The 23,062-nt window shown below is 43.2% G+C and overlaps 1 protein-coding gene across 1 annotated transcript in view; it reads right to left on the bottom strand.

The window, feature by feature from the left end:
- Positions 1 to 23,062, bottom strand: part of me1 (malic enzyme 1, NADP(+)-dependent, cytosolic) — a 117,529-nt gene that overhangs the window by 27,726 nt on the left and 66,741 nt on the right. Inside the window, exons 4-5 of the mRNA XM_071383574.1 lie at positions 8,443 to 8,518; positions 2,062 to 2,223 (exon numbers count right to left, since the gene is read on the bottom strand). Of these exons, the coding sequence (XP_071239675.1) occupies positions 2,062 to 2,223; positions 8,443 to 8,518 (238 nt within the window). The remainder of the gene's footprint in view (positions 1 to 2,061; positions 2,224 to 8,442; positions 8,519 to 23,062) is intronic.

Genomic DNA, 23,062 nt, shown 5'->3' with positions numbered 1-23,062 from the left:
GAGTGAGGCTCCTCTTTTAGCTATAAAGAGAGGGCCAGGCCATACATAGGACCAATGGGACCAGCAGGAAAAACCAAACCAGAAGGCCTCTTTGAATACTGTTGACTGGCGGTGCTGGCGGAATGAATAGGTCCTTTTCTAGCTGGCATGGGTGAACGGTGCTGCTTTCCTCAGTTGCGTTTCCTGGTTGTAAAGTGTTAGAACTTCTCGTTTCTTGGCTGTTAGTTGTTTGGAAATTGGAGTTTGGAGACTGAGGGGCTTACCTGGTCTATAACGTATTGACTTGAGGGTATTTTCTTAGCTGACAAATTACGTCTAGCATATAATATGTTGCAAAGTTGACCGTTTTTTGTTGTGTAGTTGACAGGTGACAAGTGTAGGATAAAGTGACGTGTATCATCTTGTTTGTATGTACAGTGAGGGAAAAAAGTATTTGATCCCCTGCTGATTTTGTTCGTTTGCCCACTGACAATGAAATGATCAGTCTGTAATTTTAATGGTAGATTTATTTGAACAGTGAGAGACAGAATATCAACAAAAAAATCCAGAAAAACGCATGTCAAAAATGTTATAAATTGATTTGCATTTTAATGAGGGAAATAAGTATTTGACCCCTCTGCAAAACATGACTTAGTACTTGGTGGCAAAACCCTTGTTGGCAATCACAGAGGTCAGATGTTTCTTGTAGTTGGCCACCAGGTTTGCACACATCTCAGGAGGGATTTTGTCCCACTCCTCTTTGCAGATCTTCTTCAAGTCATTAAGGTTTCGAGGCTGACGTTTGGCAACTCGAACCTTCAGCTCCATCCACAGATTTTCTATGGGATTAAGGTCTGGAGACTGGCTAGGCCACTCCAGGACCTTAATGTGCTTTTTCTTGAGCCACTCCTTTGTTGCCTTGGCCGTGTGTTTTGGGTCATTGTCATGCTGGAATACCCATCCACGACCCATTTTCAATACCCTGGCTGAGGGAAGGAGGTTTTCACCCAAGATTTGACGGTACATGGCCCCGTCCATCATCCCTTTGATGCGGTGAAGTTGTCCTGTCCCCTTAGCAGAAAAACACCCCCAAAGCATAATGTTTCCACCTCCATGTTTGACGGTGGGGATGGTTTCTTGGGGTCATAGGCAGCATTCCTCCTCCTCCAAACACGGCAAGTTGAGTTGATGCCAAAGAACTCCATTTTGTTCTCATCTGACCACAACACGTTCACCCAGTTGTCCTCTGAATCATTCAGATGTTCATTGGCAAACTTCAGACGGGCATGTATATGTGCTTTCTTGAGCAGGGGGACCTTGCGGGCGCTGCAGGATTTCAGTCCTTCACGGCGTAGTGTGTTACCAATTGTTTTCTTGGTGACTATGGTCCCAGCTGCCTTGAGATCATTGACAAGATCCTCCTGTGTAGTTCTGGGCTGATTCCTCACCATTCTCATGATCATTGCAACTCCACGAGGTGAGATCTTGCATGGAGCCCCAGGCCAAGGGAGTTTGACAGTTCTTTTGTGTTTCTTCCATTTGCAAATAATCGCACCAACTGTTGTCACCTTCTCACCAAGCTGCTTGGCAATGGTCTTGTAGCCCATTCCAGCCTTGTGTAGATCTACAATCTTGTCCCTGACATCCTTGGAGAGCTCTTTGGTCTTGGCCATGGTGGAGAGTTTGGAATCTGATTGATTGATTGCTTCTGTGGACAGGTGTCTTTTATACAGGTAAGAAACTGAGATTAGGAGCACTCCCTTTAAGAGTGTGCTCCTAATCTCAGCTCGTTACCTGTATAAAAGACACCTGGGAGCCAGAAATCTTTCTGATTGAGAGGGGGTCAAATACTTATTTCCCTCATTAAAATGCAAATCAATTTATAACATTTTTGACATGCGTTTTTCTGGATATTTTTGTTGTTATTCTGTCTCTCACTGTTCAAATAAACCTACCATTAAAATTATAGACTGATCATTTCTTTGTCAGTGGGCAAACGTACAAAATCAGCAGGGGATCAAATACTTTTTTCCCTCACTGTAGCTATGTATTCATTTGGTTGTTAGGTGTGTCTCCTCTTACCTCATTGTCTGTGCCCACATCCAGCATGACTGGCAGACACTGCTGGGGTGGCATGCCTCCACAGGCCGTGTAGAGTGCCAGTTTGCCCACAGGGATGCCCATACCGTAGCAGCCCAGGTCCCCCAGGCCCAGGATCCTCTCTCCGTCCGTCACACACACCGCCTGTCAATCACATCACACCTGTCAATCATACCTGTGATTCTATGTCAACCAAATACATTATCAGTCAGAGCAGACTGTCTATGGCTCTTGATAAGTCATTTCTTTTCGGCTTCCTGTTTGAAATTAACCAAATAAGCTCTCAGAATAGCCAAAAATGTTATAATATCAGGCAGTGAAAATACAGTAACTAGCAAATAACGCCAGCATATTCATTAGCCAATCAGTTACAGTAAGTGCACATGATTAAACAGGAAATAGTCACACTACGTCAACAGTGAAGAGGTGACTCCGGGATGCTGGGTTCCTCTGTCCAGTGTCTGTTCTTTTGCCCATCTTAATCTTTCCTTCTAATTGGCCAGTCTGAGATATGGCTTTTTCTTTGCAACTCTGCCTAGAAGGCCAGCATCCCGGAGTCGCCTCTTCACTGTTGACGTTGAGGCTGGTGTTTTAATGAAGCAGCAACACATGACAACACAGCACGGTGGCAACACAACATGGTAGCAGCACAAAACATGGTACAAACATTATTGAGCACAGAAAACAACAGCACAAAGGGCAAGAAGGTAGAGACAACAATACATCACCCCATAGCAGCCACAAATGTCAATAACAGTGTCCATGATTGAGTCTTTGAATGAAGAGATTGAGATAAAACTGTCCAGTTTGAGTGTTTGTTGCAGTGACCCAGGTATGTGTGTGCTTTGGGGACCTTTAACAGAATGTGACTGGCAGAATGGGTGTTGTATGTGGAGGATGAGGGCTGCAGTAGGTATCTCAGATAGGGGGGAGTGAGGCCTAAGAGGGTTTAATAAATAAGCATCAACCAGTGGGTCACTGCACTGGAGATGGAGATACACTGGAGATACAGTTGAAGTCGGAGGTTTACATACACCTTAGCCAAATACATTTACACTCAGTTTTTCACAATTCCTGACATTTAATCCTAGTAAAAAATCCCTGTTTTAGGTCAGTTAGGATCACCATCTTATTTTAATTATGTGAAATGTCAGAATAATAGTAGAGAGAATGATTTATTTCAGCTTTTATTTCTTTCATCACATTCCCAGTGGGTCAGAAGTTTATATACACTCAATTAGTATTTGGTAGCATTGCCTTTAAATTGTTTAACTTGGGTCAAACGTTTTGGGTAGCCTTCCACAAGCTTCCCACAATAGTTGGATGAATTTTGGCCAATTCCTCCTGACAGAGCTGGTGTAACTGAGTCAGGTTTGTAGGCCTCCTTGCTCGCACGCGCTTTTTCAGTTCTGCCCACACATTTTCTATGGGATTGAGGTCAGGGCTTTGTGATGGCCATTCCAATACCTTGACTTTGTTGTCCTTAAGCCATTTTGCCACAACTTTGGAATTATGCTTGGGGTCATTGTCCATTTGGAAGACCCATTTGCGACCAAGCTTCAACTTCCTGACTGATGTCTTGAGATGTTGCTTCAATATACCCACATAATTTCCCTGCTCATGACTCCATCTACTTTGTGAAGTGCACTAGTCCGTCCTGCAGCAAAGCACCCCCACAACATGATGCTGCCACCCCCATGCTTCATGGTTGAGATGGTGTTCTTCGGCTTGCAGGCCTCCCCCTTTTTCCTCCAAACATAACAATGGTCATTATGGCCAAACAGTTCTAATTTTGTTTCATCAGACAAGAGGATATTTCTCCAAAAAGTATGATCTTTGTCCCCATGTGCAGTTGCAAAACATAGTCTGGCTTTTTTATGGCGGTTTTAGAGCAGTGACTTCTTCCTTGCTGAGCGGCCTTTCAGGTTATGTCGATATAGGACTCGTTTTACTGTGGATATAGATACTTTTGTACCTGTTTCCTCCAGCATCTTCACAAGGTCCTTTGCTGTTGTTCTGGGATTGATTTGCACTTTTCGCACCAAAGTACGTTCATCTCTAGGAGACAGAACGTGTCTCCTTCCTGAACAGTATGACGGCTGCGTGGTCCCATGGTGTTTATACTTGCGTACTAGTGTTTGTACAGATGAACGTGGTACCTTCAGGCGTTTGGAAATACATCCACAGGTACACCTCCAATTGACTCAAATTATGTCAATTAGCCTATCAGAAGCTTCTAAAGCCATGACATAATTGTCTGGAATTTTCCAAGCGGTTTAAAGGCACAGTCAACTTTGTGTATGTAAACTTCTGACCCATTGGAATTCTGATACAATGAATTATTAGAGAAATAATCTGTCTGTAAACAATTGTTGGACAAATTACTTGTGTCATGCACAAAGTAGATGTCCTAACCGACTTGCCAAAACTATAGTTAGTTAGCAATAAATTTGTGGAGTGGTTGAAAAACGAGTTTTAATGACTCCAACCTAAGTGTATGTAAACTTCCGACTTCAACTGTAAGTAGGGCATTGGATCGTGATAAATCGTTTTAAGAGGTCCTGTGAGCTCAGGCTGCAGAGGAAAATGCCATTGTGTTGACAGCTGTGAACAGGTGCAAGAACGGCTAGCGGCTGCAGCAGGTATATCTTTACATGCCAGGAATACCTAGAAGATTCTTCGTACTGACTCTATATGACAAGATCATGACTTGATATGGATGCCTGATGAAGACCTAAGGGTCGAAACGTTGTTGTAAATAAATGTGCTGCGTTTTCCTGTCTGTTTTCCATGAGTTTGCCTACAACTTTAGCACCTGTGGAAAGTACCTGATTGTGCGTATGTTCTTCAGCTTTGCACATAGCTGTCCTGGCATATTAGAGCTCAGTTGGTTGTAATGGCCTCAAACAGGCCAGATCCTAACTGAAGATATCTGTTGAACTTATTGACATCAATGCACGATTTATGAGAAAGTTGGAAAGTATTCAGACCCCTTGACTTTTTTCCACATTTTGTTGTTTCATTACAGCCTTATTCTTATTCTCTCAAACAGAGAATTAGTGAACATAAAAGTTAAATCAGGAGAAACGACAGGGATTATCCAGTCGCAGTACATTTTAATGACCTAAAGCATGACATTTCTACCTTTAGATTTTGTGGCATAGAGAAAGTTAAGATATCAGACAGGGGAGGTGATATTAATAATACTCTGAGTAAAATAGAATGTTTTGGGATTTTCACCCTCCAGACATTATTTCCCAAAGGACTTAATGATGAAATGCCTATGTATGTTATGTTGTGAATTTGAACATGAATTATGTGCCTATTTCAGATTACTCTGATGTTTTTCGAACGATGTACCCAATGATTAATGAAAACTTGCTATGTCCTCATTTTGGTTTTACAGACGTGTTTAATACGTCTTATTTATACACTTTTGTAATATTTATGAAATGCATATTGTTATATTTGGTAGCACTTATTTGTTTTTCCTTTGCCTCCAACCCCCTTCGATGTGTGGAACGGATGTGGGTGGGGCTAGGTCTACATAAGGGTGCAAATCTCTAAAAATTCACTAAAGCTCTGACGAAGGCCGAGAGGCCGATACGTAAGCTTATTAAATATCAGTGATACTATCAAGAGCAGTGTGCGGTTTCCTTTTTCCTTCATCTTGTTCAAATGTTACCATGCACCTGCAAAAGGATTGCTCAGATGTGCGAGTGCCTTTTGAATTCTGTGTTACAGCCTTATTCTAAAATTGATTAAATTGTTGTTTTTTTCCCATCAATCTACACACAATACCCAACTATGACAAAGCAAAAACAGGTTTACACAAATGTTTACTAATTTATTAAAAATAAAATATTTGAAATATCACATTTATATAAGTATTCAGACCCTTTACTTAGTACTTTGTTGAAGCACCTTTGGCAGCGATTACAGCCTCGAGTCTTCCTGGGTATGATGCTACAGGCTTGGCACACCTGTATTTGGGGAGTTTCTCCCATTCTTCTCTGCAGATCCTCTTGAGCTCTGTTGGATGGGGAGCGTTGCTGCACAGCTATTTTCAGGTCTCTCCAGAGATGTTCGATCTGGTTCAAGTCTGGGCTCTGGCTGAGCCACTAAAGGACATTCAGAGACTTGTCCCGAAGCCACTCCTGCGTTGTCTTGGATGTGAGTTTAGGGTCATTGTCCTGTTGGAAGGTGAACCTTCGCCCCAGTCTGAGGTCCTGAGCGCTCTGGAGCAGGTTTTCATCAAGGATCTCTCTGTACTTTGCTCCGTTCATCTATGCCTTCATCCTGACTAGTCTCCCAGTCCCTGCCGCTGAAAAACATCCCCACAGCGTGATGCTGCCACCACCATGCTTCACCGTAGGGATGGTGCCAGGTTTCCTCCAGACCTGATGCTTGGCATTCAGGCCAAAGAGTTCAATCTTAGTTTTATCAGACCAGAGAATCTTGTTTCTCATGGTCTGAGAGTCCTTTAGGTGCCTTTTGGAAAACTCCAAGAGGGTTGTCATGTGCCTTTTACTATGGCCACTACCATAAAGGCCTGTTTGGTGGAGTGCTGCAGAGATGCTTGTCATTCTGGAAGGTTCTCCCATCTCTACAGAGGAACTCTAGAGCTCTGTCAGAGTGATCATCAGTTTCTTGGTCACCTCCCTGACCAAGGCCCTTCTCCCCTGATTGCTCAGTTTGGCCAGGTGGCCAGCTCTAGGAAGAGTCTTGGTGGTTCCAAATATCTTCCATTTAAGAATGATGGAGGCCACTGTGTTCTTGGAGAAATTCAATGCTGTAGACATTGTTTGGTATCCTTCCCCAGATCTGTGCGTCGACACAATCCTGTCTCGTAGCTCTACGGAAATTTTCTTCAACCCCATGGCTTGGTTTTTGCTCTGAAATGCACTGTCAACTGTGGGACCTTATATAGACAGGTGTGTAACTTTCCAAATCATGACCAATCAATTAAATTTACCACAGGTGGACTCCGGTCAAGTTGTAGAAACATCTCAAGGATGATCAATAGAAACAGGATGCACCTGATCTCATTTTCGAGTCTCACAGCAAAGGGGCTGAATACTTATGTAAATAAGGTCTTAAAATTATATATTTTTTTAAATTAAAACTGTTTTCGCGTGGTCATTATGGGGTATTGTGTGTAGATTGCTGAGAATTTTTTATTTATTTAATCAATTTTAGAATAAGGCTGTAACGTAACAAAATGTGGAAAATGACATGGGGGCTGAATACTTTCCTTAGGCACTGTATATACAAAAGTATGTAGACACCCCTTCAAATTTTTTTAACCGGTGTGTAAAGTCGATCACACCGCCATGCAATCTCCACAGACAAACACTGGCAGTAGAATGTCTTTCCAACAAGTCAGTTCGTCAAATTTCTGCCCTGCTAGAGCTACCCCGGGCAAATGTAAGTGCTGTTATTGCGAAGTGGAAACGACTAGGAGCAACAACGGCTCAGCCAAGAAGTGGTAGTCCACATAAGCTCACAGAATGGAAGAGCGTAGCACTTCAGCAAAAAAAACAAACATCTGTCCTCGGTTGCAACACTCACAACAGAGTCCCAAACTGCCTCTGGAAGATAAGTCAGCACAAGAACTGCTTGTCGGAAGATTCACAAAATGGGTTTCCATGGCCAGGCAGCCGCACACAAGCCTAAGATCACCATGCGCAATGCCAAGCGTTGGCTGGAGTAGTGTAAAGCTCGCTGCCATTGGACTCTGGAGCAGTGGAAACGCGTTCTCTGGAGTGATGAATCACGTTTTATCATCTGGCAGTTCAACGGACGAATCTGGGTTTGGAGGATACCAGGAGAACGCTACCTGCCCAATGCATAGTGCCAACTGTAAAGTTAGGTGGAAGAGGAATACTGGTCTGGGGCTGTTTTTCATGGTTCGGACCAGGCCCCTTAGTCCCAGTGAAGAGAAATCTTAAAGCTACAGCAGACGATGACATTCTACGATTCTATGCTTCCAACTTTGTGTCAACAGTTTGGGGAAGGTCCTTTTCTGTTTCAGCATGACAATGCCCCCGTGCACAAAGCGAGGTCCATACAGAAATGGTTTGTCGAAATCGGTGTGGAATAACTTGACTGGCTTGCACACAGCCCTGAACTCAACCCCATTGAACACCTTTGGGATGAATTGAAAAGCCGACTGTGAGCCAGGCCTAATCGCCCCACATCAATGCCCGACCTCACTAATGCGCTTGTGGCTGAATGGAAGCAAGTCCCCGCAGCAATGTTCCAACATCTAGTGGAAAGCCTTCCCAGAAGAGCGAAGGCTGTTTTAGCAGCAAAGGGGGGACCAACTCCATATTAACATTTCAGGTTTGACTATAGACTTACACGTATGTCCTTCTCTGGCCAGCTCTGGAGCACGGTGGAGATGTGAGTGAGGTCATGGATGGTGATGAAAAGCCCCCTGGAACAGATCAGAGATCAGATGAGTTATAATGAGTGAGACTAGATAAACTGTTTACAGTACCTTTCACATTGTGCACCGACCAACATAAGGAAATACTATAATTTTGCTCAGTACGGAGAAAAAACATTGTCTTTGGATTCAGTTTCAAATGGTTCTTTGATACCTGAGTGGAAGCTTGGAATTAACTTTAAGCACCATTTCAGCAGCTTTTAAATCCAATTTTTCCCTCTACTTGTGCTGTAATGTCCCAGAGCAGATGTCACCTGGAAAATGGATCGCTGGGCCAGGGACCCCTCTAGTGCTACTTCTGCTCCAGGAAAAGCTAGATAGATACGCATAGTCTGTGTGCGTGTGTGTAGGCCCACAGGGTGGGAGGTCCAGCCCAGAAGGGTTTCAGATCGGTCCAACAAAGCCATCTGCCCATGATGTGGAGGCACCATCATCTCCATACGTGCCAGCAACAATAAAAAACATCTATATTGTAAAATCTGCTCATAAACTAAAAACACAGATCAAAGCTGGAAAGCGAGAAGGAAAATGTGAAGCACCAAACAGACCAAAACCCTGTTAAAAAAAGAACCAGAACACAAAAAGGTTTGGAAAGAAGAAGAGAGACATGAACGTGTCACATAAAAATGCCCTGATACCTGTAAAGTTTCAGCTGAGCTTGACCCCAATGTCATGGCTGGGTATTCACTTACCTGCCAGACTTAGGTAACTAGAGACAATAACAGTACATAGAGAGTACAACAAGTCTAATAGTAATGACAAGCCTGTTACACCCTGATCTGTTTCACCTGTCTTTGTGCTCGTCTCCAACCCCCTCCAAGTGTTGCCCATCTCCCCCTGTGTATTTATACCTGTGTTCTCTGTTTGTCTGTTGCCAGTTCGTTTTGTTTCGTGAAACCTACCAGCGTTTGTTCCCCTGCTCCTGTCTGTTCTTGCTCCTGTTTTCTCGTCCCTTCCTGGGTTTTGACCGTTCTGCCTGCCCTGACCCTGAGCCTGCCTGCCGTTCTGGACCTTTTGCACCCTCTCTGGATTATTGACCCCTGCCTGCCCTGACCCTGAGCCTGCCTGCCGTTCTGGACCTTTTGCACCCTCTCTGGATTACTGACATCTGCCTGCCTTTGACCTGTCGTTTGCCTGCCTCTGTACAAGAAATCAACTTTTGTTTCTTCGGCACTGTCTGCATCTGGGTCATACCTGAAACCTGATGACACAATCCTTGTATCAAGGCCCACTACATTAGAGCATTGGATTCTGTTGTGAGATTCAGTTTGCCATGAATAGTATGATAAAATGAGGGGTCACATTTCATCCCCCCGAGAAACTGGAAACCTGCCACCCTTTCTACTACATCATATCATTTAGAAATGGAAACCTCTGGAGTTGAAACTTGGGTTTTGGTTTAGTTTCCGTGGTGTGTGTGTGTGTACGTCTGTTTGCATGTGTGTGTCTGTGTGACTGTGCATGCATGTGCGCGCACGTATACATCTATATGCATGTGTGTATGTGTGTACGAGGCTGATAGAGGACCAGTCAGTATGGGGGCCACATTACTCGAGTTAAAAGGTAGAGAGAGAGCCTCACACACATGGTGACCCACGTCACTCACCCCGGGGCTCTACATATTTGGCCTCCATAGGTAAACACCGTGTCCTCCTGCCACGTTTCGGATGAATCTGAGTCAGACATTTCCAAAATAAGAACAGAGAGAAAGAAACAGACAACGAGGAAATGAAGAGCAGGTAAGAGGGATGGAAATGTGATTTTACAGCTAAATAAAAAGATTGAAAGGTTGAGAGACGGGAGACATAAAAACAGAAACATCCATGGTCAGTCACACTCTTTAAAATGTTTCAACTGGACCAGCAAAATGTCTGCCAGAGGTCACTCACGTAACGAGAAAGCTAACGATCAGCAACAACTCACAACTCATATGTGCTTGACCATCAGTGATCAAACGCATGCACACAAACAGACGCACGTCATTGTCACGGATCCCTCTGGAACGGTGTCATTACGCACACCTGGTCCCCATTTCCCTGATTGCAATTGTATAAATGTGCCCTTTGTTTTCCCATTGGGCGGTCGATTATTGTTCCCATGTCCATTGGTCGTGTGAGTACCTGTGTGTCGTCTCAGTCTGTGCTGCGTGTTATTGTTCCCATGTCCGTTGGTCGTGTGAGTACCTGTGTGTCGTCTCAGCCTGTGCTGCGTGTTATTGTTCCCATGTCCGTTGGTCGTGTGAGTACCTGTGTGTCGTCTCAGTCTGTGCTGCGTGTTATTGTTCCCATGGCCGTTGGTCGTGTGAGTACCTATGTGTCGTCTCAGCCTGTGCTGCGTGTTATTGTTCCCATGTCCGTTGGTCGTGTGAGTACCTGTGTGTCGTCTCAGTCTGTGCTGCGTGTTATTGTTCCCATGTCCGTTGGTCGTGTGAGTACCTATGTGTTGTCTCAGCCTGTGCTGTGTGTTATTGTTCCCATGTCCGTTGGTCGTGTGAGTACCTGTGTGTCGTCTCAGCCTGTGCTGCGTGTTATTGTTCCCATGTCCGTTGGTCGTGTGAGTACCTATGTGTCGTCTCAGCCTGTGCTGCGTGTTATTGTTCCCATGTCCGTTGGTCGTGTGAGTACCTGTGTGTCGTCTCAGCCTGTGCTGCGTGTTATTGTTCCCATGTCCGTTGGTCGTGTGAGTATCTATGTGTCGTCTCAGCCTGTGCTGTATGTTTTGTGCATTGTGTATTACGGGTCTCGTCCGGTGTCATTCCACGAGGTTTACCCTTGCTCTTTTGTTTGGCTACATCCCAGTGTTTTGCATACATGTTTGTTTTGGGTGTATTAAAAACCCAGATGTATTCCTGCCCCTGTCTCCAACCTTTATACCCCCGCGACAGTCATGTTTGACACGCTTCATTGGTGGAACATTTGATCAGTCTGTCTCTGTGGCATTTAAACAGCTGTTAAGAGTAGGATTTGTTTGCTGTGTGTGTGTGTGTGTGTGTGTGTGTGTGTGTGTGTGTGCACAGCGTGTGAGAGTTGTGTGTGTGAGAAGCCTGTGAGCAGTGTGTCAGTGGAGTGTGTGAGGCCTGCTGGGTGTGTTTGCCTGCAGCGTCCGTGGGGCAGAGAGCTGAGCTGCTGCCAATCCCACAGCTAAGAGATCCAGGCCAGGGAAAGGAGCATGTTGATGGTGGTGTTGGTGATGGTAGGGGATGTTCCTCACTGGCTGGACTGACCCCATTCACTGGTGTTGGTGAAAATGACTTGTCTGATATGTGATAGACATGGACATGGCTCTTAACACATTATGACCATAGATGTTCCTTATTACAGCATTTTAGCTCTATTATTTGTTCAAATATCTCACTTGAATTCTCCCAATCTGTCTCCGGTTTCCCCTATCATTCTTTCTCTCTCTCTCCCTTCCCCTCTCACTGTCTGTCAGTCTCCCCATCTGTCGTGGGAGACGTTGACCCCATGACCCTGAGATGAGGGAGGAGGTGTCCTCAGCGCCTCTGACGCCTTTCCCCCGACCCCCTCTAAACAACTGTACAGGGCCTCCAGCACCTTCTCCATCCCTTAGGAACCGTACTGGTGTTATAATAGGACATTCTTCTGATAAGCTGCTGGAACAATCTGCAGCCACATCTCCTAGGCTGAAAGGGGTGAGCTATTCCTGTGAGAAGGGGGCGAGAGCTGAGCTTTCTCTCACCAAGAGTCTAATGACCCCATACTCATAATCATAGTACTTCTCAGAATCACCTCATCTGGATCTAGGTGTAAAAATAAAAGGCAGAGAGGAAGGAGACACAATACTGTTTAACAACGTATGTGAGAGATCAAATGTGTTGAAAGAATGCACACCTTGAGATAGATACAGAATGAGGTTGGTGATGGGTGTTTGTAACTGTCTGTAAGAACTTGAGCACTGATAGGTGGATGGGGTCATGACTGTCCTGTGAGTATTCCAATAGGTCAGACCAGCTTTGCAATAAATAACTTCAACCAGACCACCACTCACCCACAGAGGGGGTGGGTAGGGAGAAGGGAACTGGTGGGGGTTGACAGCTCACACCCTGTTGTAAATCAAGGACAGAACATTCAGCATCTCTCTCTCCAAATTCACCCAAGGAATGTGCCTTTGTCCTAAGAAGATTTTTCCCGGTAAAACTAACACATTCAAGAGCAACTATTGGAACAATATTTCTAGCATAGAACGTGGTGAATAGGCAGAGGTGACCTACAAGAACACTAATGTTATTTTGTGATGTCATTAAAAATGTTATAAAGGAAATACTGTACCTTAAAGTATACCCCATATGTGTGAAGTGTCCATCCAATGCATTGTGCATGAACAGTTAGAAAGTGTTTTTGTGAAGAGAGGGACATCATTTTAGGAGCCATAAGATATAATAGTTTTACAAAACTTTGTACAAGTAACAAGTTACGCCCCTGAGTGAGGTCAGAGAGCGTGCCAGCCTGACGGAACCGCCCCTTTTGAACAAACTGTATAAAATGATGGGTTAAGAATTAACATATCAGACCAGAGACGTTGAGCTGCAGCTCACGTTTAAAGTGGTTCAATCTTTGAATCTCAACACGAGGTAGAGACGATAAAGTCACCTCCCGGACAATCACTGGTACAGCTGGTAAAAGCTAATTTACGTGAGACCATTCAATTACTCTGTTCAAATCATCGTATTACGCTACTCTCATCACCCCACTGGGAATCATCGACACGGCTGGCTGGCCTATCTTCAAGGAAGCATCTTCCAGAGCGAATGGAAGTAGAATAAACTCTGTAGTTCTGTTCAGGACTACACGACAAGTCACCGGATACCAGATGACTGCAGAGGAGAACGACAGTAGAATACAGGTAGGGACCCCTTTTGGGCAATCAGAGCTTTACAAGTGTGCCGCGAAAAGGCCCAACCAACCTTCTTTCCAAGAAGGTCCGGTTAGGAGAGATACACGGCAAACCAAGGCATTTCCACGTAAATACATTCATGATTCTTACTCCAAGCGGGCGACGGTTCGTGTGCAATGTATAAGTGTGAGTAGTTTCTAAATGTACTAACATTGTCTCTGTCCCCCTTTCTCTTTCGCCCTCTACATGTATTTTTGTAACAAGTAGCCACATTGCTGTCAGTCCACTAAGGACCTGTTTCTAATGTATTAAGTGTGTATGTTTATCCTGTGTTACCATTTAGTTAGCTAGTAAATAAATAACTAAAACAATTTGTGTAGTCCTGAATCATAACTAAGACTCGGGTTTTTGCAGATGCAAGGTTACGACTGTTCAGAATGATGACATGATACGAGGTTATGATTAATAAGTTGACTGTTTATAGATGTGATAGAGATTAATTCGGGAGATGTTAACTCTTTAAAGAACCACTCTCGTGGTGCCCCAAATCCTAATGAGTTAATTGTTACATGATTAATTTAGTCGGGTAACAATTAAACATAGTTAGTGGATTAAATAAATATCAGTCATCAGATTAATGACAGTAAAGTCACGACAATGGTATAGTCTTAGATAACAGAAAGGTAAAGTTTTGAGCCAGCCTATGTAGTTCCTTGAGCCAGCGGATTGAAGGAAGAGCGAGAGAGAAGGAAAGAAAACAGCACCGGGCTGAATCAGCAATACCGCTGACCCACAACCCAGCAGAAAACACAACCCAGGGAGTGTGTGCCGAGAGTGGGACCGCAGCAACAACACAGCCCCAGCAGGAGCTGCTCTCTACACTTGACCCACAACATGGCCAGAGCCCCAGAGAGACACCAACTTCTGACAGACTACCGACCCGTGTCCTCAACAAACACAGGGAGCCAGCCACTCACCCAAAATATACCCGCCCCCTGCACGCCACCGCTCACCCCATTCAAGACTCTGCTGCTCGTTAGCCGTAACCTCTGAACGGCTAAACTGTCACTAAGCAGTGCGAGCTGTGTGTGTGTGTGTGTGTGTGTGAGCACGGTGAGAATGCAATGGGAGGTGAAACAACCTGTGCCAGTTATGTGCTGTTCAATGCAACCTTTTTTTTGTCAATGTTAATAGGATATTGAATGCATTCTAAAATGTCACTCAGAGAGACTTCTAAGTGCTTTTACCAGGCAAAAAGCCAAGGCCAGAAAACAGTGGGTTACATAAAACATCTGGGACAGTTTCCATACCTACAATACCATTGATACTAGCCTTCATTTAATGTGCATCTGGGATTGAAGTGGACAGATAGAGTGGAAAGATACAGGCATAGAGTGGACAGCTATGTACAGTACAGTTATACTGTGCAGTATCATCTTCTGGGTCCTGTGACAGCAACACAGCTATAAATGTTATGGTAGCCAGGTACCTACTGTATTACTGTTAGAGTAATTAAAGTCTCATTACGAATAAGTGCTGTCATTGTTGAAATGCTGTAAGGCTTATGAGTGTGTGTGTGTGTGTGTGTAACCCTGTCAGTTACACACACACACACACACACACACACACACACACACACACACACACACACACACACAGCTATGACTGTAACCCTACACTGACAAGCTCTCACAGATGGTGAGACACAGATACCTCCCATAGTGATGTAATCCTATGGGTGTGTGTGTGTGTGTGTGTGTGTGTGTGTGTGTGTGTGTGTGTGTTTAACTAACTAACAGTAAACAAACAAATATTTGACTGAGGACATTTTGTTTGTCCCCACGAGGTCAAATGTTATTTCTAGGGGGTCTAGGGTTAAGGTTAGAATAAGTGTATGGGTTAGAATGACGTTAAGGGTAAGGGGCTAGGGTTAGTTTTAGGGTTAGGAGATAGGGTTAAGGTTAGGTTTTTGGGTTAAGGTTAGGGCATGGGTAAGAGTACAGGTTAGAGTTAAGGTTAGGGCTAGGGTAAGGTAAGAGTACAGGTTAGGGTTAGAGTTAGGTTTAGGAAAAACAAGATTTTGAATGGGACTGAACTGTGTGTCCCCACAAGGTTAGCTGTACAAGACTGTGACTGTGTGTGTGTGTGTGTGTGTGTGTGTGTGTGTGTGTGTGTGTGTGTGTGTGTGTGTGTGTGTGTGTGTGTGTGTGTGTGTGTGTGTGTGTGTGTGTGTGTGTGTGTGTGTGTGTTCCAGTGCATAGTTAAGGATGAAGCATTGCAGTCTGCTCTCAAAGATGTCCATAAAGACAAATGACATGAACAATAACATGTAATTTAACACATTCAAGACCTAGAATACAATGTGTTGCACCACACAGACCGATTTCCAATATGACCTCTGCTGAGACGCCACACAAATGGAGTATGAAAAACGTCTGTGGATCCCAGCGGAGATTATTTTCAAAGCAGCTTAAAAAGAACTGCTTATTCCAACTTTGTCCAGCTGCTGGGTAATGAAACTAGGATTCAGCTCTTTTCAAATGGCCTTCAGACTAACTGAAACACAAAGTCACAAAATAACAAAAGATCAAAACCCTCAGATGTTCATTAGTAATGGTCTTATTTCACCACATCGCTGTAAGCCAATGGTCTAGAATAATGAGGACAATGCAGTGAAGGCAATAACTTTCCTCTGCAAAGAAATCATCTGTTTGGACTGGAGATATTTTTCATTTGGGAGAGGGGGGGGGGGGAGTTTGTGACACAGCAAATATCTCTGGTCTTCACTCTTTCCAAAACTGACAGAGAACACTGTGGAACACCCTTGTGTCTCCTACCAAAACATAACTCCTGTCAATAGACTGGAAAGATAGCAGTGTGGGGTTGAGCACATGCGGACCATCCAGCTTCTCTGTCATCCCTCTTAAGAATAATGTGTTGGGCAGCCCCTCTAAAGACCACTATATTGGAAGAATTTAAGGGAAAGCAATATCAGAGAGAGAGAGCGAGAGAGAGATTGGACTGAGGAGCCATTTCTTTGACTGGATGTGGTATCTGACCGCAAGCTTAAGAAAAGGACTGACTACAATATTTGAGCCATGAGGTCGCCGGTTTCAGCTTTCTGCTTCTTCCTTCTCCTAGCGGTGTATTTAAAGACATGCTCCGGAACTTTTGCGACTAAGTATAATTTATACGTCTCTCTTTGGGCTGGATGTGTCAATTTGTAGTTCATACATGCATCATTTATGAACGCGACTCTTTTTCTGAAAGCTGTGCAGCGCCATTTTCCCTACATATTCCCCCACCTGCCCCAGCCCCCTAGCAATTTGAGTTCAACCAATGAACTTCAGCTCCTCGACATTTGAGTGACAGATAGCAAGAGGCACATCATGCACACACAGCAGAGAGAGAGAGAGATACAAATGACACTAGATGGTTTAATGAACTGGAGATGGAGGCAAGGGTCAAACTATACTCACACACAGCAGCAGATGCAACATACTCAATATCAATAAAAATTGCTATTTTCATTAATTGTGTTAGTTTTAACTTCAGTTTCAAGATAAACAAACTCAAGCAGGTTTCACATGACATGCAAAAGAATGACATTGCATTAAGGAAGTCGGGATAGGCTATACGGGCACACCTGATGCCCAAGTTGATGACTTATGTCACACAGCTGAGAGTCGAGTGGAGAAGAATGCATTCGGTTCAGTCAGTTGACCCGATGAACCCTTCCCAGCTAGCTAGTTTATGCTTGTGGCTAAAAACTTAAAATCGAGAATTGGAAGATTGTCTGCCGAAGTTGGGACTTGAGTGTTCGGAATCATTCAGTTTTTAATCAGAGTAATTGTTATGTATATAAAAAAAAAATACATAGCCATTAATGCCACAGTTGTACATTTTCTGTGAAAATCGCATTTTAACCATCACCCTGGTCTGATATTGCATATTGGTAATGGCTACACTATCTAGCGACATCCCTCTCAATTACTGAGGTATGTCTGACAAAGATCAACTGTGCTATTTGTTACAGCCTTTGATCTCGTCCCATCTTGATTACTGTCCGGTAAAATGGTCAGGTGCAGCAAAGAAAGACCTAGCAAAGTTGCAGCTGTCTTAAAACAAAGCAGCACGGCCTGCCCTTAACCGCACACACAGAACTAACATCAAAAACACGCCTGACTACTTATCTTCTAGTCTTTTTTTAAAACATTTGTGTGTTGAAAATGCCTAAGCACCCCACCAAACATGTCACTATGGGTTTCTTCACAGTACCCAAATCAAAAACCTATTTAATGCATCGCTCAGTTACTGTATGTATAGAATGCTGTCATGATGGAATGCTCTGCCCCCAGAGGTTACACAGGCAAAAAGCAAATTTAACTTTAAAAAAAAACTAAAATCTTGTATCAGTGTATCAACAATGTAACTGTACTGTATATATGAATACTGTGTAAATAATATATATTTTTGTCTCTTGGTGTCTTTGCTATATAAAGTATAACTTATTTGATTTGGAATGTAATATAATGTATTATGTTGTTCTTGTCTATGACTGTTCCGTACTTTGTTATGTGTTTGTACGTTTTATGCGGTCCCCAGGAAGAGTAGCTGCTGCATGTGCAGTAGCTAATGGGATCCTAATAAACGAAACAGTCGGACAGCAGTTCCCCCCTAGCGAGAGCAAAGGACACTCTTCCCCTTGATGTTGTGTTGCCCTCTTGCAGCGCAAACTCTTCCCATTGAGCAGTAACATTAGACTATCACGGTGACATCCAGATGGCTACTACGAAGTATGCAATATTACAAATGATTTATTGTGTAGGCCGCTATCCTACTCAAAATAACATCAAGTGGGACAAAACTAATTGGCCACGTTAACTAACACCGGCGACATGTGATACAGCTACCTAGCCTGCCTGATAGGAACCAACATAGCACATCGATACAACATCATTGCAATGGTAATTTGCACCGGCGTGTCATTATGTTAACTGATTGCATGTTACAGTGACATCCAGAAGGTGACCAATACTACAAGTTATTTCTTTCTTGCCCATCGAAATAAACATCACTTTCTTTTACAAGTTTTAAATAGTGCCATGCTGCTGTGGTTTCCAGCTAGACAGAATAAACTCGCTAGCTGGGAAGGGCTCATCCGGGCCAATTACTGCTGCTACATTTGACCCCCACAGCGAGCTCAGTGCGTTGCACATATCAAGTAAAGGGGCTTTTAGTGGCCAGTTAGAGTGGTTCTTCCTGTAAAAGTTGCGTCTATGGCACGCTATTTAATTGTCAGCCATTGTGAACATTAAAGCTAGTTAGTGCTAGTTTGACCACCAGAGGGCACCTTTGAGAAGCATTTGATAGCCTTCAATATTGGCTGTACTAGAGAATTTAAAACCTTTTTTGTAAGAACATAGTATATAGGATTGATTTTAAGAAATGTAGCTTAATTGATTTGATTAATATTATAGTGTTTCTATTCCAAGAAAAATGAAAACATCAGGGTTTCTGTAAGGAAACTATGACACTGCACAACGTGATGGTCAGGAGTAGGCTACAGTACTAAGAGCATAACATTTCCACACCCTAATTGTAGTCTAACCAATACCCAAACGAAGATTCAGTGAAAAATAAATCTCATTGATTTATCAAGACCAGTCCCCATGCTTGTCTCAGAGTAGCACGAAACGGTGCTGAAATAGATGACCACAGGGGGTATGCTATGCTGCAAATCCTATTGCTTCTAACTTCAATATGCTTTTTAAATAAATAAGACCTACACCTCTTTTAACAGCACATTACTCAACACGAGTGAGACTCGTGTCGCCTACGATAGGCCTACAGTATAATCTACAGTATAATCTAAAAAATTCAATGACGTGACTCTCCGCCAATAATTACATTTAGAGGATTGGAGGATTCTAAATTAATATCTAAGGGGAATTTTTTGTTAGGGCAAATCTGATCTGTGAGAATATCTAAGGGACTTTTAAATAATTCAAAATGAATTAATAATAATCGCTTTGTTTAAAAAATAACTATTGGAGATTATTTCATTTTCAAATAACCTAAAGTGAGCGATTGTAATTTGAATAAAGGCCAAAATATTTATTTATGTTTTTAGAGGGAGAGAAACCATAAGCCTATCGTGCCTATATTTTGGACAAGGACATCCCGTCGGGACAAACCCTCCCCTAACCCGGACGACGCTGGGCTAATTGTGCGCCACCCTATGGGACTCCCAATTACAGCCGGATGTGATACAGCCAACCTAACTAATAAATACATTTGACGATACAATTCTCCCCCTACCCTCCTTCTTGGCAAGAGTCTATTGTCCTACTAATAGCTCATAATGGCGCTGTACAACATGACTGGTTGGGAGTAGGCTACAGTAAGAGCAAAATAATCCTAACATTTCCTAATTGTAGTCTAACCAATATCCAAAACGGAGATTCAGTGAAAATAAAATCTTGTTGATTTATCAAGACCAGTCCCCATGCCTGTCTCAGAGCAGCGCTGTCTTGACCTCTGAATGCTGTCTCTTCCATTCATCTTGAAAGAGTATTTTCCAGTAAGCAGCAATTTGTTTACCTTTATTAGCCTACTTCGTTTCAATATATCTGTCATTCAGTGATATTTATTCCCATAATAATTCGTTATGGATCCATAATGGAATAAACATCTGCATTTTAAAAGAGTATTTTTATAATTATTTTAGTAACGAAAGCATAAAGATGCTGGTGAAGAAATACAGTACTGTACAGTATATACTTACCCGACATTTTGCGGTTGCATGAGGTCGCACACACGCACTTTAAACATTTGGATAAAGCATTTAAAGCATTTTGAAGATAGAAGCCGCCTGCATTTGTTCATTAGGCTACTGTGCAGTCTGACATGTATACATAGCCTACAGTACATACTGTGGTAAAGATGGTAAAGTGCCTAATTCCTTACATAAAGGAGAGCAGGCCATGTCCAGAATTTCTCTGTGACCTCAAGTACTCATTAACTCTGTCTTTAATGCTTTTTCGGGTTGCATCAGTCATGGACAGAAACATCTGAGACACAGTATTAATGATGAACACCCGGAGGTTCACTAGTAAGCCACATTTGCCTCGGGATCCATCCCAGTTGGTATTCTGTGTCCACTCGTGGTATCTCTTCAGTTACACATCCTTTGAATAGCAGAACAGCTTAACGGTCCGGATGGCCCTTGTTGTGCCTGGTGAGCAGTTGGTCAAGTTCTGTTGTCAGAAGAGGAATGGAAATGTCAGGGTGAACCAACGACCTGACGAACCCGCCACGTATGTGGACTCTGCCTGTCGGAGGTGGAGTTAGAGCTCACAGGTGTGCCTGGCATGGATTGTGACTCCATCTCGTTCCTCGCCCCCGTCAATGCGTCATCCTCCGCCTAACTCTCCGACAATGCCGCCTGACTCTCTACCAATGATGAGTGACTCTCTACCAATACCGCCTGGCTCTGGACCTATGCATCAGCTGTCGCCCGTATCTCTGCCCTCAGATAATGTTTCTCTTTCTGCTGGTCTGCCTTCAATGACTCGATCTCAGTCTTCAAAGTTTGAATCTGAACCATTCATCAGATGAGCAGAATGGTACCGCCATGAGCCCCCATCGATTACAGTGGCCTATGATAGAAACGTTAGATCAATTAAGAATTAAAAGTGACTCCAACACACAAATGATGCATACACATTTTAAGAATCTAGAAAAACGAACCACTTTCTTGGCAACCATGCGTTTTTTCAGGTGGAGTTTGGGGTGGGGTGAGGAGTACTGGAAAGGTGTGAATTTCAGCTTACAATAGGCCATAAGCATACAGCAGATTGCCGATTGTCCTCACTTTCATTTGGCTGTAAAAACATATTGTAGCACCATGACCTCTTAATTTAAGTGAGCAGATTAGGGTTTCAGGAGGAACGGAAAATCTAATACAGCCAATTGTCATAGCGTTTGCTGTCATTAAATGTGAAGACTGTAATATTATCAAAATCGATTCTCTATGTGTAATTATTCCGTAATTCAACGAATCACGAAATAGTAATTAACTAGGAAGTCGGGGCACCACGGGAAAATGTTGTTTATAGTTTAAATTTCCCAAATATAACTCTCGAGATATTTTATTATCTTATCGATTACAGTCTTCTATTAATGTATTGTTACCTCATCAGTCTCATTTCTGAACGTCGCAAACCCTTGAATATCTGCAAGAACCCTAACATAAATCAGCGATATAGAAATTGGCTTAATTATTTATTTTCTAACTAACTAACCAATCGCAGAATTACATAAACACACACAATAGGTCATACATTGGTTACTAACATCACACAAATTCAAGTCCCTAGTGGAGGAAACCGATATGACGGCTTGGTAGACAAAGGAAAAGGGTGGGGACAGTTCAAGAGTGGAAAACTCAGAGTGGATTCACTGTAATACAGTTGATAACTACACTCATGAAATGCTAATACCTTTAACATGAACAGCCGCTCATTAGAAAATAAATAGCAATTGACATATTTACGAGTGTATGCCTTTATTGTCCCTCTCTGTGATCGCCGGTCCGTCTGCTGGATAGTAGTTCATCAGAGAATCTCTGGTTGCGTTCTCCAGAAGCCCCATGTTCTTTTGTGGTTGTAGCTTGTTATAATGGATACGTCAGAGTACCATTCAGAAATGTTCTTAGATCAGATGCGTTCACCAGACTAAAGTATTTAAACAGCTGCAGCCTGAATTATCTGGTCTTTAGTTTGTAGATTTCTTCACCATTTTAGCGTGGGGATGATCTCCACGTTCTCTGGTCTTGTTCTTTTGTAGAGTTGTACCACTTCACACACCAGCATCACCCGGCGAGTTTTGGTTTAGAGTAGTAGCCATTTCAACGTGGGGACCCTGTCCCAGCGTCATCTTGACCATATTTAAAAATCGCCAACCATTTCAACATGTAGCGACAGTCTAATGCACAATTTGTCGGGAGTCCTTTATAAGCACTCGCCTTGGAGGGCGGTTCCATGACGTCTGGGTATAACGTCTGTGCTCACGGGGGCGTGGCCACGGACTAGTTAAAACTATATATGAAAACCCATACTCTCAATTAGAAGGCAAACATCACATTTCATCTTTTCAAAAGTATTCCTACACTTAATCATTCATTTTATACAACATTCAGATGCAAACCCCATAATTGAGAAGTGTATACAAACAAAGAAACAGTCATGTGTGTCTCCTGTCCTTCATGAGGTCACCAAATGAAACAAACTCAAAATGGCTGTTCCTTAAGTATCCACGGACCACTCCAACTGCTTGGAATACAGAAATACTGTTCAATTACTCAACCCTTTGACGTTACCGTACTGCAAAGTCTTTCTCTGTGGTAACAAAGGGATGTCGGCCTGGGTATCGAACCAGCATCTGTAGCAACGCAGTTTGCACTGCGATGCAGTGTCTTAGACCGCTGCGCCACTCGGGAGGCCCCATCCAAAGTGTTTAATGCCGATCATTTGCCTTGCACAACGTATCAAACTACAGAGAGGTGTTGGCAAGAGTCTATTGTCCCGCTAACAGGCCATAATGGTGTCCAGGTCAGGATAACCGGAACCTTTCTTTATTAAAGACTATCAGAAAGACATCACCTGCTTATTTAGT

Source organism: Salvelinus alpinus, chromosome 35, assembly GCF_045679555.1.
Source record: "Salvelinus alpinus chromosome 35, SLU_Salpinus.1, whole genome shotgun sequence".
Classification (NCBI taxonomy): Eukaryota; Metazoa; Chordata; class Actinopteri; order Salmoniformes; family Salmonidae; genus Salvelinus; species Salvelinus alpinus.
The sequence above is the reverse complement of the archived record's forward strand: the minus strand, read 5'-3'. Positions and strand labels throughout refer to the sequence as shown.